The 18,867-nt window shown below is 35.2% G+C and overlaps 1 protein-coding gene across 7 annotated transcripts in view; it reads left to right on the top strand.

Annotated features, from left to right (window-relative positions):
* LOC128230186 (coiled-coil domain-containing protein CG32809-like) overlaps positions 1-18,867 on the top strand; it is a 136,128-nt gene that overhangs the window by 95,650 nt on the left and 21,611 nt on the right. For 5 of the 7 annotated variants that reach the window (XM_052942271.1, XM_052942281.1, XM_052942263.1 and 2 more), the window contains one exon: positions 9,841-9,948. In XM_052942271.1, the coding sequence (XP_052798231.1) occupies positions 9,841-9,948 (108 nt within the window). Of the gene's footprint in view, positions 1-5,626; positions 5,775-9,840; positions 9,949-18,867 lie in introns of those variants that run through there. The other 2 variants (XM_052942297.1, XM_052942256.1) reach the window with 2 other exon arrangements.

The raw sequence follows: 18,867 nt of genomic DNA, 5'->3' as shown, positions 1-18,867 counted from the left end.
TTCTTCATTTTTATACAAAAACATGTCTCTTGACCAGGCTTCCATCTACCGCAATCCAAACCCTACCTGTCCCTCAAATTCCCCAAATACTATGTTTAGGGCACCTTTTTTTTGCTTTCTGCATGTAGAATAGATATATTGCATAAACATTTTAAATGTTATTGGTAAGGGCTTGATCTTCCATATCTGGCATTTATGCAGACTAATATCAATTTGATATCTGTTCATAATTACTGGAAAATTGTAATTGTAATTTAAGTCCTCAATCCATTGTTGAAAACTCATAAAAGCCAGTCGCCATTTTTTTATCTTTCCTGAATTATTGGGCTTTAATTGCCAAAGCTTCTTTTCATCTCTAGTTTAGCTTTAATCATGTTTGCACTAAAATAAATGAGATTGTGTTGATACAAAAGGCAAGAACAATAGCTAAGGCTTTACAAAAACATTTTGGATGCCCACCCTTAAAATATCCATTGCCAGCAGACAATTTTGATGACCTTTTTACCTTTTGGGATACATTTTTGGTAGTTTCTTGCATGAGAAAGACTTGCCAGTGTGCCCATGCAAGTTGGTGTCAATTTTCAGTGTAAAAAATATTAAGACACAACTTTACTAAAGAAAGGAAAAAAAATCCCCAGCTACCTAAACTTATATTTGTTTTCAGTGAAGCTGGAAAAAAACAACTGGGCATATTTATTTAATACATTCCATGTTTCATGTTGCTATTTAAACATTTTTTGCAATTTTCCCTGAAGTATTAGCATTGTTCAAGATAAAAACAGATGATAGAGGGTTTCAATTCAAAATGTATGGTCAGACTTAAAAATACAATTGCTGGTGAAATTCTGTTAAAATCAACATAAATGTTTCATGAAAGCATTGTGGCAAATCAGGATATCTGACAATAATTTTATACACCTGCTGCCTTAGAAAAGCAAACCCCATCACAGAGAATTGTGCCATATTGTTCAATTAGTGTCCAGTAATTATCATAATCCAATTACCCCCCTTATCTATACAACTGCCATTTGTACCAAATGGGTTTTGTTGGAGAGAGTGTCACTAAAAAATTCCCTCTCCTTAGGAATTTGACAGAATATTGATTCAGGGGTCTTGTATAGTTACGATGATTTGTTTTTGTCTGAAGTCTGAAAATATTCTTCCTTCTTCTTGGGAGTGTGACATTCCAAGGTTTTGTCTGGGAACAGAAATTTCAAATAATTGTTGTGATGATTTTTTCTTCTCTCATTGAAGTTGCCAACGAGTTATGACAGTGAGGGATTGTTTTTAGCAGTGAATCATGATTTTAATAAGATTTATTGTGTATTTTTTTGTTGTTGTGAAAAGTGGAATGAAGGAATTCAATACTGAAGATGAAGGGTATAATTTCTGGAAGTATGATTCCTCTGTGTGTGATACTGTAGGAATTGGATATAACATCAATACAGTTTGATGATGCAACATTGAATTGCATGCATTGTGCTGCAACCAGTCTGGCAAAGTACCAAGATGCATGATGGCTTCACGTGTTTTTTATTATCTTTGGGAAACAATTGCAGCATAGTCTTTCATGTACCTTTAACCACTCATTACTGGTGCATGATTATCTCAACTCTAGTAATTTTGTTCATCAATGCAAACAAGCCAATCAGAGCCAAATACTTTGTGCACTCTATTTTTGTTATTGGTGTATGTGACTGAGTTGATTCAGTTATAGGGTTGTCTACTTATCATAGTTTCAAGTGCTTGAAATAAATTTCTTTTATTTATAATGCATGCACTATAACCTATACTTAGTTGGCAATTATCTATAAAGATTCAGTTAAATGCTGTCTACAATTATGATTCTTAAAATACTATATTAACTTACTGAGCGTTACCAATTATAATAGAAATGTTTTCTTACAAAATCAATGTGTTACCTTGGAAACTCACAATTGTGGCATTGTAATATGAATAGAAAATGCCATCATGTATGATGCATCATAAATTATATGCAACTGTGCATTTTGTTTATATATCAGAAATTCTAGTAAATGGCAAACTGAAGCAGGGGAGGGATAATGAGGTGTTCTGGGTTATAGTAAAAGAACAGCATGATTGGTTGCTGGGTGTAAGAAAGATTAAGAACAGTATGACTCAAGTGCAATAAGCAACAAAAAACAACAAGAAGCAACAAAAGGTCACGAAAAGTCGTAAATGAAGAAAAGGGCCATTTTTGTAGTTAATCGTTTTTATTGTGTGTAAAAGCCTTTTACAAATGTAATTGATATCTTTCACAGTATTATAATGAATGAGATGAAAATGATTCATTTGTTTTTATACAAACTTTTTCGAACATGTTCTTTGAGTCTTAGAACTTTTTGAAAAGAGTATTTTATTATGCCCCCTTTTGAAAAAAGTGGGGTATATTGTTTTGCACATGTCGGTCGGTCGGTCGGTCGGTCTGTCTGTCTGTCGGTCGGTCGGAATACCAAATGGTTTCCGATCAATAACTTGAGAACGCTTTGACCGAGGGACCTCATACTTGGTATGTGTATTGGTCATCACCAGCAGATGAACCCTATTGATTTTGAGGTCAGTGGGTCAAAGGTCAAGGTCAGTGTGACCTTTACATGAAAAACGGTTTCCGATCAATAACTTGAGAACGCTTTGACCCAGGAACCTCATACTTGGTAGGTGTATTGGTCATGACCAGCAGATGAACCCTATTGATTTTGAGGTCAGTGGGTCAAAGGTCAAGGTCAGTGTGACCTTAACATGAAAAACGGTTTCCGATCAATAACTTGAGAACGCTTTGACCCAGGGACCTCATACTAGGTAGGCTTATTGGTCATGACCAGCAGATGAACCCTATTGATTTTGAGGTCAGTGGGTCAAAGGTCAAGGTCAGTGTGACTGTAAGCTGAAAAAAGGTTTTCTGATTGTCCATATTTTATTTAAGTGTCCAAATCCTACTAACAATTTGGCTCCCAAGGGGGCATAAATGTTTCACTAACATCTCTTGTGGGAAAATTTAATTTCAGTTTCTAAATAAATGTTCAGAGTTATTTTTAACTATTATATCATGATTATTCAGCGTGTTAATCCGTGTATCACTATTTGTAAACCCCGTTTCTACATGTTTCCGTAAAAGCCGATAAAACGCATAAGGTTCCGATTTTAGCTCGCAATCTAATACTTTTATTTTACGGAAATGTTCGGAAATTACAAAATTCCGTATGTATTAATATTTTCGGCGAAGTGGTTCCCGGCAATCGTGTTAATTTAAATATGATGATTAATATACCGAGCTGACTTTCTTTCCGCTCTGTTTAACATTGCCAATAACAAGAACTCTACTTTCGTTTTTGCATAAATGTTGTGCCTGAGTTTGACTTGTAGTACAATTCGTTACATTTTATAACCGTACTGTATCTTTAATTTAAAGATGAATTAAAAGAGTAAGATCTAGCTGTTCCATGGGTAGACGAACTAGATATGAGTTTTTTTTGGGAGGCAAGGGAAGAAAAAAATTATGACATAAGATCCGAATATTGATTTTTTTACATGATGTTTAGATTTTTTGTGATTATGCCTCCCTTCGAAGAAGAGGGGTATATTGCTTTGCACAGGCATGTCGGTCGGTCGGTTGGTCGGTCGGTCTGTCGGTAGATCAAAGCTTGTCCGAGTGATAACTCAACAATTCCTTGACGTATGGTCATCAAACTTCACATGAAGGTTGGGCCTGATCAGTAAATGACCCCAATTGATTTTGGGGGTCATCGGGTCAAAGGTCAAGGTCACAGTGACCTTGAATGGTAAAATAATTTTAAAGCTTGTCCGAGTGATAACTCAACAATGCCTGCACCCATGGCCCTCAAACTTGACATGGAGGTTGGGCCTGACCAGTAGATGACCCCTATTGTTTTGGGGGGTCATCAGGCCAAAGGTCAAGGTCACAGTGACCTTGAATGGTAAAAGGTCGTCCGAGTGATAACTTGACAATGCCTGCACCCATGGCCCTCAAACTTGACTTGGAGGTTGGGCCTGACCAGTAACTGACCCCTATTGTTTTTGGGGGTCATCGGGTCAAAGGTCAAGTTCACAGTGACCTGGAACAAATCAGCTGTCATTTCGGTCCATGCATATTTCATTCAATTGTCCATATAATCCTGACAACATGGCCCTCAGGGGGGGCATAATGTTTGACAAACATCTCTTGTTTATTTATACTTTTATACACTGTTTAAACTTATTACAAAATTGGTGTTGCTTTTCTTGAATATTTGATGCTTTTTATGACATTTGACACTTAGTCATATCCAAACATCTTTTCTCAATACTAAAAAGAATGATTTTAGAACAGCAAGAATAACTCTAGCAAGGGGAAGTATTTCACTATGTATGACTGTGTACCTCTAATTTTACAGCTTCAACCTCATTGTGTATGGTGGCAAAAACATCTTGAAAAAAGCTTACCCTCTGAATGTTAATATATATATTTATTTTATGTAGGTTCCATGCAAACTAATCTAAATAGATGGAACTATATCATGTATGCATTTTAAATCATATTTATTCACATCATTTGGAAGCTTATTTAAAATTTATTTAGCTTTTGCAATTTATTCAAGGGAGGTAACTGAAAGTAAAAAAGGGTGATTAGTAACAGATATGTGCCAAATAGATATGACAAATTAGAAATGGAGCTAACCAATTAGCAATTTTGTTGTATCAAGGGAGATAACAAAGTTAAACTTAGGATGATCAAGGGATCTATGAAAGGTATAGAATAGTTAAATCATCGGAAAGCTGAAATAAATCCAGGGAGCTGAACAAATACAATTTCGGGAAATTTAGGAAAATGTGATAATTCAAGTGGGAGTACTAGACAATTTCTCTGGAATATGAAGGAAATTAACTTGTTGAAGTTAAGTTGTTACTATTTTTGGAAATATAATGGGAGAGAACCTAAAGATAATTATTTATTATATCAAGGGAGATAGCTTAATGTTAATCACTATTTGGGGATATCAAGGTAGTGATCTTTTTTATTAATTACATTCAAAAAGGGGAGATGATTTGCTGATAATCATTAATTCGGAATACCAAGAAAGAAAACTTTATTATAATATAGCAGGGGAGCTAACTGGATAATTGTTGAGTGAATTAACTTCACATGCATTGCAATTTTTTTATGATACAATGCGTAGGAATGAATCAATATTCTAACCGGTTTTATTTACAATTCAAGATCAGACCGCAAAATCCAATTCATTAAAATGCACCATTATTCTGTTGCACAATAGTGAATTTGAAGTAAATATTTTCCTCTCAGAGGTGTATTGATTAAAACGTGCCACAATTTTAACTCAATAAATGCCTTATAATAAAATGTTTTGTTTGAAAAACTCCAAATAAAATTAATGTAATGATTTTTGACAAAGATTTACACTTGACATTCTTCCGAGGAAGATTAGTTGCTCAATGTCATAGCTCACATTAATCATGAAATAATGATATTCCTTTATCTTTAGAAAAGCCTTGGATATAAATTAAATGCAATGCATATGCGCAGTTTCGTAATTGTGAAATAAATGTATGACAAGATCTATGGGATGTAGATGTCAAATTAATTGTAACGTTAAACCAATGATTCAGACTTCATGCAATTTCCATACTGTGGTTTTACCTTATACAGATTATTTAAGAAGTTTTAGACACGTACAAAGATGGATTGGGATCTTACCATAGTACGAGAGATGAATAAAAACAATCGTCTGAAAAATGGGGTAAATTTATTTATTTTCAGCTTTTTTAATCCATTCAATTCATCACTGCTTTATTAACATATGATTTTATTCTTAGAAAAATAAACAGACATTTGGTGTGAAATTGTAATACAACAGGCATGTAGTGACTTAGGGTTTCTTCCTGAGTCACAAACAACGTGGTACAGTCTTATAAAATTCTTAAAAGGGCACGATCATAATGCAACATTGTTGACATTTTCCTAAAATGGAACCGTGGCAAATCTCTGACATGTGTCATTTTCTAAAAGCTTATCCTGGTGACTGCTAGTAATGCATAAAACTCCTAAACTTGGTGTCTACATCCATCCCCATCCACCATTTTCTCAATAAACTGGCATTGGTGTAAATGTGTCCTTTATCCGAGTGTTTTCTTCAGTATTTTGCAAAAATGACCTTAATCCCATATGACTTCAACAAAAATAAATATACAATTTTTCCAACTGAGCTAAAAAAAATCTGAAGTTCAAAAATCTGATTGGGAGCCTTAGATTTGACTGCACAATAAATTTCCAGCAGTCAAAAGGGCAGCAGCGTGTGTCACTGTGGTCAAAAGGTCTGGAAGAAACTCTACTGTTATGTCTATTCTTTACAAATTTCTAGTTGAGTTCTAGCGATTACAATAACAATTAACCGATTGAAAAATGTGAAAAAAATGGATATGGAAGTATTATTGATCTAGAAAACAAAAACCACTATTTTCATGAGAATGTCAAACTATTCTGAATTATGAAAACTAATGGTATCTCATCAAGACCTTAAATTTGAAGAGAAAAAAATGATATTGCTGTTCAATTTTCACCAGTAAAAGAAAATAAATCAAATTTTGAACACCACAAGAATAGTGTATTGATATTATCACAAAGAAAGTGTTTGATGATGGCTTTTTAGCACTTAAAACACAATTCACTTTCGGTTATTAACAGTTTTATTAGCATGGGAATTTAACTATTAACTCATTTTCAAGCAATCTTCGTTTCATTATTGTTCGCCCCTTGATAAAATATAAAAAACTTGAATGAGAATGAAAGTGCGCTCTGAAAAAAACCCACAAAAGATAAAACCGGTGTATATCTATCTGGATGCACGATCTTGTGTAAACAACATAGTTCACTTAACTTAAGTTTTGTTCATTTTTTTCCCTTTAAATTCATCATTTGTGGAGGTAAACTTAGGTATTTGGATATATAAATTCTTCTTAAGGCTCAGTTTGAGCAAATTATTTTGTAACTTACTGACCAGTAGGGAGTATATATCGCCCTTACTTGGAGTGTGGTAAACAATAGATCGTAGATGAGATGCAGTAAGAAAGCCTTCCTTAACTAAGCACTTCTCAATATGAAAGCTATAAATGCACATATTCGCATGGCAATCTGATCATGTTTTGGAGTGTTCTTCATCTTTAATTCCTTTACAATATTTCTCAATGTTCTTAAAGGTTAGAGACATGATAATATATTAAGTGTATGGCACGAATTTTCTTGGAATCTGATTTTTCTAAATAAAGAAAATATCTTTTGAGGAGGAAGTGTTTACATGAAGACTATTCGAGGAAATAATTCACATGAACGAAGGAGATTTACCAACAGATATAGAAAACAATGCTGTAAGAGTCTATGGTATATTTATTGGATAGAACTTAGTTACAGTATGTAACTTTAAAAACATGTGCTCAGCAAGAGAAATCTTGTTTCATGTTGCAGACATAAAAGTATGACAGATTTTGACCATAAATGAAGGCTTGCCTGCTTGATGTGGATCTATGTTTCGAAGATGCGTGTTTTGTAAAATGAGGGATGCCCTTTTGGCCTGCATGGGCGGAGAACCTAAAAACAAAAACCACATTGAGGTGGACCCCAATTCTGACGATACATATTTCTTTGATGAAAGGAGCGACGAAAATAGCAACGGATTTTCCAGAACATACTGTAAGCACAAAAAGAACGTACGAAGCAGAAGTCACCCTAGTCGGGAGGAAAGGCCTACAGTTACAGTGAAGAAAAGACACAGCAAATCTCAAAGTCATGGCAATTATCATCAGAAATCGAAGTTCACACAAACGCCAGGATTCATTTATAGAAAAGTTCCGACACCTACACGAAAACCACAAAGGCCAACCGCACTAGGTCAAGGTCAGGTTTACTATGATGGTCAAGGTCGTAATTTAAATGGTAGACAATATTACATTTCCAATGACAGACAAAATTACAGCCAATCTCAAAGAAAACCTTATTGTGAAATTTTTCAACGCCAGTATGAGAGAGACTTGTTAAAGCGTCAAGCGCTGGCAGAACGTCTACCATTGTTGGAATATCGCTACGATCAGGGAAAACCGATTCGGGGAATTTTGAAGAAACCTCAGTTTGTGCGAACTCCTAGGATGGATGAATTAATTTTTGTAGAGGTGGGTTTAAGTCATAGTAGTAGATGTATGTATGTGTGTGCAAAACTTCTGACGAAATGTTTTCATACACTTATGAACAGTAATACTAAAACAATATCAATCCTTAAATGGATACATATGACAGTAATTTGAAGACCCTAGTGTGTTAGTAATGTCATTTGAAGACCCTAGTGTGTTAGTAATGTCATTTGAAGACCCTAGTGTGTTAGTAATGTCATTTGAAGACCCTAGTGTGTTTAAATAGTAATGTCATTTAAAGACCCTAGTGTGTTTGTAATGTCATTTGAAGACCCTAGTGTGTTAGTAATGTCATTTGAAGACCCTAGTGTGTTAGTAATGTCATTTGAAGACCCTAGTGTGTTAGTAATGTCATTTGAAGACCCTAGTGTGTTAGTAATGTCATTTGAAGACCCCAGTGTGTTTAATATCTTGCCCAAGTCTGACATTAAAAACATTGTTAAGTATTATCTACTAGTTGTTTGTTATGTTACTGTAACAGATTTATATATCTGAAGCCCTAGGTGTGCTGTGATAAAATGGCAAATTGAAAAAATCTCATTTGCTGAAGTTTTTTTTCATTGAAAAAGCACCTTCATTGAGGTTTTTTAATTAACACTGTAAAATTCAAGCCCTGAGTTAGGGTTCCTTAAACGAGATTGAATACGCAGGAACAGACCTCTCAGCCTGTCTAACAGGCGAGGTGGATCTATATGGATATATACTCCTATAGTGGTAATGAGCTGACAGCCTTGCTTCATGAACTGTTGTTTTTTCCTTCACCATTAATGTTCCTGCCTTTTGGCTTGTCAATAAACACTATTCGTCTTTCCTATTTCTGTAATTTGGTGTAAGCTCCTTATCCGTCTAGACAGATAAGAAACTATTGCAATTTTGTGACTGTTCCTTAACACAATAACCTTTAAGTTACTACAGAACTTCCAGAAAATCTTGGTATCTTGAAGTATTATTTTTTTGCTTTGTTATACTGTAAAAAATGAACCCAGATGATGGTAAAATAACCTGATATCCCATTTATCTTTCAGCTATGTACAACAAATGTAGAGCAACATTTACCTTGCTTTCTGGCAAAATGATGTGTGTTAAAATGATGTTCCCCCATGGGGGATGGGGGTAGTTGGGAATGGCAGGCATATGGGGGACTTTGGACAGGGCTTTGGATTGGATTGGGTTGACAGGCTTGGGGCTCGGTGAGACTGCCACCCAGGGAAATAGACTAAGCCAGATTGTTGATGCTTATACTCGGTAGCACCTACAATGTACATGATTTTACAAGCAAAATGCTTAGATTCAGCACGCAGATTTGTCTTAATCTCCTGGGTATGCCAGCCAATTCCTCCCCCTCCCCACCCTGTGGGACAAAACATTGATATGTGCATTAGTAAATGACATGACCATTATCACACATCGAAAAAATGATCATGTAAGTTTCGAATTATGAGGCCTTTATAGAAGTCAAAACATATGCGGCAGTTCCATATTTCAAGGCCATCAGTTGGGCCAGTATATATTATAGAACTTGTGGAATACAACATTTTCCATGATTTGTTCCAGGATTAAGAACAATAACTGTACTATAACTGTACTTAGTTTAAAACTAACTTCCACAATATGGTGTATTTGCAGGAGACGGAGAGAAGCAAGGATGCGTTCATGGAAATGTTGGCGTCCCGGTATCCTCAGTATGCGGAGAAAATCTCGTCTACCACAAGTGAAGATGGATTTCCTGTACGGGTTAGTCATTGGCTCCATTAGTTTAAACTGAAATAAAAAATTGTGAAATTTTATTTCGAAATTATTTTAAAAAAAATATAAAACTCGTGGGCACAATTTTGTATATGTTTTTTAACCAGGTTTTCACATAATGAAACCTGGTTATTAGACTGATGAACATCGTTGTTCGGGTGGGCGGCAGGGGGGCCGGAGGACGGGCGTCAAACACACCTATGAAACTGAATAATTTCAGTAAGGGTTGACATATCTTGACCAAACTTAGTCCATAGGAAGAGTTTATGGATACCTTTCATGGGATTGCGTTTGGGGTTCCTAGGGTCAAGGTCAAGGTCACTGTTACTAACAATAGAAAAACGGTTGAAAATGAATAACTTTAGTTAGTGTTGACATATCTTGACCAAACTTAGTCTATAGGAAGAGTTTATGGATACCTTTCATGGGATTGCGTTTGGGGTCTCTATGGTCAAGGTCACTGTTACTAAAAATAGAAAAACAGACACAGGCTGAAGTTCTTCTGTCAATCATTGAAAACCTGGTTTCGTCGCATTGCGACGTTTCTTGTTCTTTTCTATGGTTGAAATTAGAATACTGGAAAGGCATTGATATGTCTGGCTTAGTGTCCACCAACCAAACACACAAGCATCCCCGCCTGGAATAGAACCGTGGTCGCCTCGATCAGAATGAATGATTAACCCAACATGTATCAAATATTAAATAATCCACTTTGACAATGCACACATGTACACCAAGTCCCACAACTCTGATTGAAATAGTTGTTGATTTGTGTGCCTTGCTTAGCTGAGATAAAAGGGCAAGCCAGTGATCTCACTAGCTGTGCTCTAGACTTGTAACCTTAATGAAGTTACTAAAATTGAGATATTTTATATGAGATATGCCTTAAAAAAAAATCTGCAGCATTTATAGAAAGGACATATAGCTTCATTGCTTTCATATAAAAGGAAAATGCTGACTTCATTGGACGGGGTGAAGGCAAATTGTCCTGTATCATGCAGTGCCATCTTTATTTTCCAATTACAGTTAATTTCTTTCTGTTTAATTTCCTCTTGTCAAGGAGAGTTCCAGTGTATGCGCCATTTAAAGACATTTCCCTAGATTTTTTACCATATCAAATAACATGTTGCAGTCACATGTTCAAGCAAGAAGCTCGGAGTAACTCGGAACTTTTTCCTCTGGAAAGGATATGTGTATGCTTTACATCAAATACAGTGTAGTATTTATCAATATCCTGTTCAGACAATAATCTCTGTACCACTACTATTTTTTTCGATGGAGTAAATAGCAAGTTGAAACTGAGATCTTTTATAGTATTTCCCATGTGTGGATTTATTGGTTAGAATGAGTGTACCAGGTAAATATTACTCTGTATTAATTGTGTTGCCATGACATACCTTGGTTTCTTCGTAATAGCTAGGAAGCTGAAACCCCATTTTTCAATGCAGTTTTCAGGAGCATTTTAAATAATACTCTGGAACTCAGGTGCTGGTTAATCATATAAAAAAAAGTTCACAATATTTTGCAGTAAGAAATATTTAAGAACTAATGAATGGCACTTTACGTAAGTATGTGATGGTGTTGTAGTAAGCTATGTTTAACTATTAAAACATGTCAACCTTCCAAATATATCTGCAGACAGCATGTGCATTCTTTAAATGCCTTGATCCTGAATTGTTCTGTCTCGGTGTTGCTCTGTCAACATGAACTATGTTAATCTTTCATACACAGGTTGAACAGGTGATCAAGGCTTGTTAAGATAAAACATTTCATTGCTGTTAATTGTTCATTATCACAATGGTGAAATATTGTAAAATGGTGGATTTTTGGAGGTCCTTTTTCCTGAATTAAGCTTGCCTGTTTTTGGAGAGTAAAAATGTTGAGATGTTGTCATAGCCTTGAAGTCATACGTGGCATGGTCATCATCAATGAAGTCAGCAGTGGCATAGTCATCATTAATAAAGTCTGTAATGGCATGGTCATCATCAATAAAGTCAGCAGTGGCATGGTCTTCATCAATGAAGTCAGCAGTGGCATGGTTATCATCAATGAAGTCAGCAGTGGCATGGTCATCATTAATGAAGTCAGCAGTGGCATGGTCATCATCAATGAAGTCAGTAGTGGCATGGTTATCATCAATGAAGCCAGCAATGGCATGGCCATCATTAATGAAGTCAGCAGTGGCATGGTCATCATCAATGAAGTCAGCAGTGGCATGGTCATCATCAATGAAGTCAGCAGTGGCATGGTTATCATCAATGAAGTCAGCAGTGACATGGTCATCATCAATGAAGTCAGCAGTGGAATGGTTATCATCAATGAAGTTGGCAATGGCATGGTCAGCATCAATGAAGTCAGCAGTGGCATGGCCATCATTAATGAAGTCAGCAGTGGCATGGTTATCATCAATGAAGTCAGCAGTGGCATGGTTATCATGAATGAAGTCAGCAGAGGCATGGCCATCATCAATGAAGTCAGCAGTGGCATAGTTATCATTAATGGAGTCTTCAGTGGAATGGTTATCATCAATGAAGTCAGCAGTGACATGGTTATCATCAATGAATTCAGCAGTGGCATGGTTATCATCAATGAAGTCAGCAGTGGCATAGTTATCATCAATGAAGTCAGCAGTGACACGGTCATCATCAATGAAGTCAGCAGTGGCATGGTTATCATCAATGAAGTCAGCAGTGGCATGGTTATCATCAATGAAGTCAGCAGTGGCATGGCCATCATCAATGAAGTCAGCAGTGGCATGGTTATCATCAATGAAGTCAGCAGTGGCATGGCCATCATCAATGAAGTCAGCAGTGGCATGGTTATCATCAATGGAGTCTTCAGTGGCATGGTTATCATCAATGAAGTCAGCAGTGGCATGGCCATCATCAATGAAGTCAGCAGTGGCATGGTTATCATCAATGAATTCAGCAGTGGCATGGTTATCATCAATGAAGTCAGCAGTGGCATGGCCATCATCAATGAAGTCAGCAGTGGCATGGTTATCATCAATGAATTCAGCAGTGGCATGGCCATCATCAATGAAGTCAGCAGTGGCATGGTTATCATCAATGGAGTCTTCAGTGGAATGGTTATCATCAATGAAGTCAGCAGTGGCATGGCCATCATCAATGAAGTCAGCAGTGGCATGGTTATCATCAATGAAGTCAGCAGTGGCATGGTTATCATCAATGAAGTCAGCAGTGGCATGACCATCATCAATGAAGTCAGCAGTGGCATGGCCATCATTAATAAAGTCAGCAGTGTCTTGTCCATCATCATTTAAGTCAGCATTGGCATGGTTATCATCAATGAAGTCAGCAGTGGCATGGCCATCATCAATGAAGTCAGCAGTGGCATGGCCATCATTAATAAAGTCAGCAGTGGCTTGTCCATCATCATTTAAGTCAGCATTGGTTTGGTAATCATCAATGAAGTCAGCAGTTAAAATTAAAAATGTCGGACTTGGTACACATGTTTAGAATGACCATTTGCACATACATTTATGTAGCAAGTTTTATAACAATACTGTTGTCAAGTTATGCACATAAAGAAAATGGATATACTTTCTTTGTTAAAGTACCAAAGTCTTTTTTTTTACCTTTTTGGGGAGGTTAATTAAGTATCCATGGCTCCATGTTATTACATGAAGATATTATTCCAGGCCTCATACACATGTAGGTGTTATCTATCTGTTACTCGCAAAGTTTTTTACTAAGTTTATGCTACATAGTGTGTGGTCAGAAAAATCAGGAAAACTTGTAAATTAATCGCCTTGCGAAATTAGAGGGATGTACATTAATTTGACATTATGTAGTGATGAAACACAATCAGGAGGCATTGTTAATTGCTATACATTTTAAACAGTGTTATCTTTCTTTATAAGAAATTGTTATGACTTTTGGAACTCAAAGAAAGTTATCATTTAACTGGATTTTAAATGTTTGAAATGTGATAAGATAATGGTTAATTAACTCATGATTAATCATAGAATAAACTTATCTTTATATTTACTTATACGTTGTCCATATATTTGTAATCTGACAGTCATTGTAAGGTATTTCAATACCTTTGTAAAAGAAATAGTTGTTTATTTGTCATTTAAGATTATAGGATAATCCAGTAATTATCTTGCTTAAACAATAATACTTTATTTAATTGCTTACTAATATGTTATAAACTCTACTTTCAAAAGTGAACATCATAAATACAAATTAAAAATATTTTCTTCTGAAATTTATTATCATATACGTTAAAGTTTACATATTAAAGTAAAACTATGAATAAATTTCAAGAAAATATGAGACGATCTTTGGACAAGAAGGGCAGATAATTACAGAGTGAACTTTATTTGGGCTCGTTAGACATCTTTTTAGCTGAAATAATATTTCATTAAAAGTGGGAAACGTCGGTATACGTAAGTGGCTCCCGACTACGGGAAGCCTTCGAGACATTGCATGCTTTAACGAGAACGAATCTGTCATTAGCGACAAAATGGAACGCAGCAAATCTGTGACGTTTGATGTGACGTTTGGAAAAAATGAGGGCGAAATGCGTCGTAGCATTTCTACTGGTCAAATGCTGGTAAATATTGTTAAACCTAATCGTCTAAAGCAAAAAGAATATAAATTTGAATATCTTACAATACCTTTGTTTGTTTTCTGGTTTTAATGTATAGCAAGACTTTTACAGTAATCAAAAATGCCTTCAAGATCATTAAAAAACTACATTAAATGTAAAATGTACACTAAAAAAAGAAATGAAATAAATCTAAGTGTCTCTTATTTTCATTATGTTTGAAATTTTAACTCAAATACATTTTATTATAATGCAGCTTCAATCACGAAGCTATGATCAAGGATTATTTTATCGCCCTATACTTAAATGATAAAGTTACTAAGATAATAAATAATGTCTCTAATGACAGCTTATTTCATCTAGATGCCTAATTGTATTCTCCCTCAGCACACATAAACACATTGAACTAAAGCAAAGTTACATTGAGCTATTTCATTTTGATGTTTTGCAAAGTCAGCTTTTAGCGAACATGAATAACAGCCAAGTGTTGTTTCTTTTTAATAAGGTAGTGGCTACACGAGAAATGTCTTGCCAGTTATCAAACCTTAATTTATATTTATTACGAATGCTACAATAATAAGTTGTAAGATTTTGCCATTTAATAGGGTGAATGCAGTTTGAAATTTGAAAATTGATGTAAAACTTGTTCAGTATAAAACAATTATGAAACTGTACATTGGAAAATAATACAAACCAAAACAAATCTTAATTAGAATTCAGCCTGTTTCAAATGCTGGCAAAACATCAAATACATTGACTTTTTTCTATTTATGTATTTATTTTATTTAATTTTACTGCAATATTTCTGGCTACTTTTAGTATATATATTTTTTTTCACTGGTTTTGCAAGTCTTGTACATGTGAATGAGATGCCCTAGGCAACATTAAGTCACTTTTATATGACATCATGTGCTACAAAATGCCATGGCAGTATTTCTCATAAATGCCATTCCTCCAAAGACCGATTTTCTTCTTGTCCAGCGAGAATTAACCTTTGTCTTTTACATGTAATACAGGATTAGACCTCATGAATAATTCAAAGCGAATGCCCATACTCAGATGATGACAGTGGTTTAGGTCTCTTCTTTAGTCGCCTTGGAATGCTGACAATATAACTTTGGTCGAAGAAAAATTCTGTGTGAAGTCAAATTTTTTTTAAGCAAAATTCAAAAAATACAGGGGCCTGTTTCAATAAGACATCTTAGTTGTAAATTGTACGCTGCTTAAGAGTGAAGTTATGGCCAGAATCTATGCAATAAATGTCCTGTTATTGAAATGCAATTTACGCCAAAATTAGTGTCATGTCTGGAAATTTGAGATCTTGCTATGCCTATTGCCTTGAATGGTAGTTTACTGACAAACTTTTTAATGTAATGACTTGCTAATTCTATGTAAGTGGTGTTGCCTTGGGGGATGACAATATGCATGTCTATAGAAAGGCCCACAACTCTGGCTTTAGAATTGTGCAGTTAAGCCTCTTCTTACTGAGAAAAACAGGCAAGCAATGACACTCTTTCCATGGCGCTGTTATTGTAATTCATTGTTGCCATAGATAAATCCCTTATAAGGGTTATGATTGAGCCAGAGTTATGTGCCTTTCCTAACAACAGAACTTTAAAGACCTAAATTTGCTGCAAATTGTTTTTTTCCCCAGAAATATTCGAATGAACAGTTTAAGAACATCTGAGGGATAATGATGTCTTGATGTCTCTGTGGAATTGCAAGACATATTTAGAAAATAAATAGAATTAGGTTGTTCTGTTTTACCAAGAAGGATGAGGAACAGTCTGTCGAGCCTTTGTGTTATTGTTGGAGTAATTATAATGATGAATTGTAAAATAATTATATATCTATTAATAATTATATATCTATCAATATACTAATATCTAGAGATTTGTTTTTTAATAGATATCATAAAAAAATACATTTATTCCATGAACATAATTTCTTATAAATGTGGGGGCATTTGTCTCCTGCAGTGATAGGTTTAGTTCTGTATATACTGGTATGCGGGTGATTAATGCTCGGTCTTGTTTTATTCATGAATGTTATCTATGTATAAAAGCCACTTGCAGAAAGCAGAAATAGCCAGAACAATGAAAATTGTTGATAACTCAAATCATGTTTGGACCTCGCCTAATTCTTTCATGATAAGCCTTCTACTGTTGCATTTTCAAGTTGAAGTTTGGATTATTAAGATTAGTGTCATATCTTGTGGAATTGTTTTTAGAGATTTTCTGTAAGTACTATTTGACTGTAAGTACTATTTGTTTAAACTTTATTTAAATTTACAACGATTGTGAAACAAGTTATTACAACTTATATTAATCACTCTCATTGGCATGATGTTGCGCGAGAGTGTGGTCTTGTGTTATGGGGGAAACCAGAGTACCCGGAGAAAACCCACTTGTCCGGCTAGGTGACCACTAACCAAACTCACATGCGCCCAGGCTGGGAATAGAACCCGGGTCGCCTTGGTGAGAAGCATGTGCGCTAACCACTGCGCTTACTGGACAACTAAGTACTATTAATACTTCATATTTTTCTAGCAATTGTTCATAGTGACTAGGAAGCTATTGAAATTAAATTATATCTATATATATATAATGAAATATAATATAAATTAAGTTCCTTCATAAATGTTATTGAAGTGGTATTTAAATTACTCTTAATGTCTTTTTCAAACATCCAACTTTTGATCATTTTAATGCTAAAAGGGACCTGCCTTTCGTAACGCTGCGTGATATATTATAACCGAGAACTCATCAGTATCAATTTGTCTTCTAGAATCTGCACCCACCATTGCTTAAATGATGAATGCCTTAAAATGATTCCTCCTGAGGGACATTTTCGAAAATGAAAGCTGGTGGCTCTTAAAGTCTTAATAAGATAAAAATCGAAAGTGTCTCTATTGCATTTATTTTTTTTAAGCAAAATTCAAAATAACTGGCTATGCAATTTGCAATGTCCATTTCACTGCTATTATGCCACTTCGTCAAAGTTAGGACAATATCTACATAGCTATTTTAAACATGTTCAAATATCATTTTTATTTCACTGATAAATCCCTATAAACAACCAGAAAGTTTTTTTCAAGCTTCTTTATTGAAACATTAGAGTAGAGGACATATCGGTTGAATTGACTTGTTCATGTCTTTCATCATAGAAACCCAGAACTTCAACCAGGATGCTGCTGCTACAGAACCTTGCATTGTTATTTCTGTTTGTTCGGCAGTCTGGAAGTCAGGACAAAAAAAGACTCTGATTTCGTGCTATATTGACAGAACCACAACCTTAATAAGAAATCATTAGATGTGGAGTTTTTAGCCTCAAAAACCAAATAAAAGAGTCCATCTCCATGACTCAGGGTGCTGGTGTTCTCCCCGTGAATCAATAAGGACTTTCAATATTGCATGATAAACACTGGTAGCTTCCGATAGACCCAAATTAAAGGGCGATATTCTCACATGGGACTGATATGGGTCATGTGATTTAAGGATTAGATTTCGATATTTATGGAACAGAAATAGGGAGCTACATTTGAGAAATTGATTTGTCCCGGAGAGCGGAGAACTACGTGAGTAGTGTTTGTAGTGATTCTATGGTTTCTGAAGTTATTGTTGCGTTTTAGGATGTTTGGAGGCGTTTAACTACAGGCAATTAATGTTCACTTGTTTTAAGAGACATCTGTACACACATAACCATTATTTTAAAGATTTTTTTATTGTAAAATGGAAGAATATAATGGCTGGTTGAATTCCAACAGGAAATAAAGAGGAGGATTAGAATTGCATGCAAAGGAATTGATTGGATTTGAATTTTGTTCCTTCACTTTGCCTTGTATGGAAGTCTTTTTAAGCTCGTCTATTTTTTTAAGAAAAAATGTCTGTGTACTGTAATTGTATTTGCAATCATTTTGTCAGCATAAAAACTTGACCCTTGGCCTTTACCCAAAATCTGTTCCAAGATGTTCAAATAAAATTTGGTGCCAATGATTACAAGGAACAATTTCCCTATGTACAACAAGGTCCATAACTCTTGCCTTTGAAAGCTTTGGCATTCGCTCTGTGGCGCTTGTAAAAAATTTATATTGTAAATTTATCAATCTTCATTTTAAGCTTGTTTATTTTGGCAGTTAAAAAGTCAAGGTATTGCTTTTATTAAATAATTGCGCTGGTGTTGTCAATGGCAGTCATGCTAATATTGGCAGAGTCATGCTGGTGTTGTAACAGGCAGAGTTGTACATATTTTGTCGCGGCAGAGTCTTGCTGGTTCTTTCAGTGATGGAGTGGTGATGGTGTTGTTGTCAGCAGGCTTGTGCTGGTGTTGTCA

The sequence above is a fragment of the Mya arenaria genome, chromosome 1 (assembly GCF_026914265.1).
Source record: "Mya arenaria isolate MELC-2E11 chromosome 1, ASM2691426v1".
NCBI classification, from domain to species: domain Eukaryota; kingdom Metazoa; phylum Mollusca; class Bivalvia; order Myida; family Myidae; genus Mya; species Mya arenaria.
This window is presented reverse-complemented; position numbering and strand designations above follow the sequence as displayed.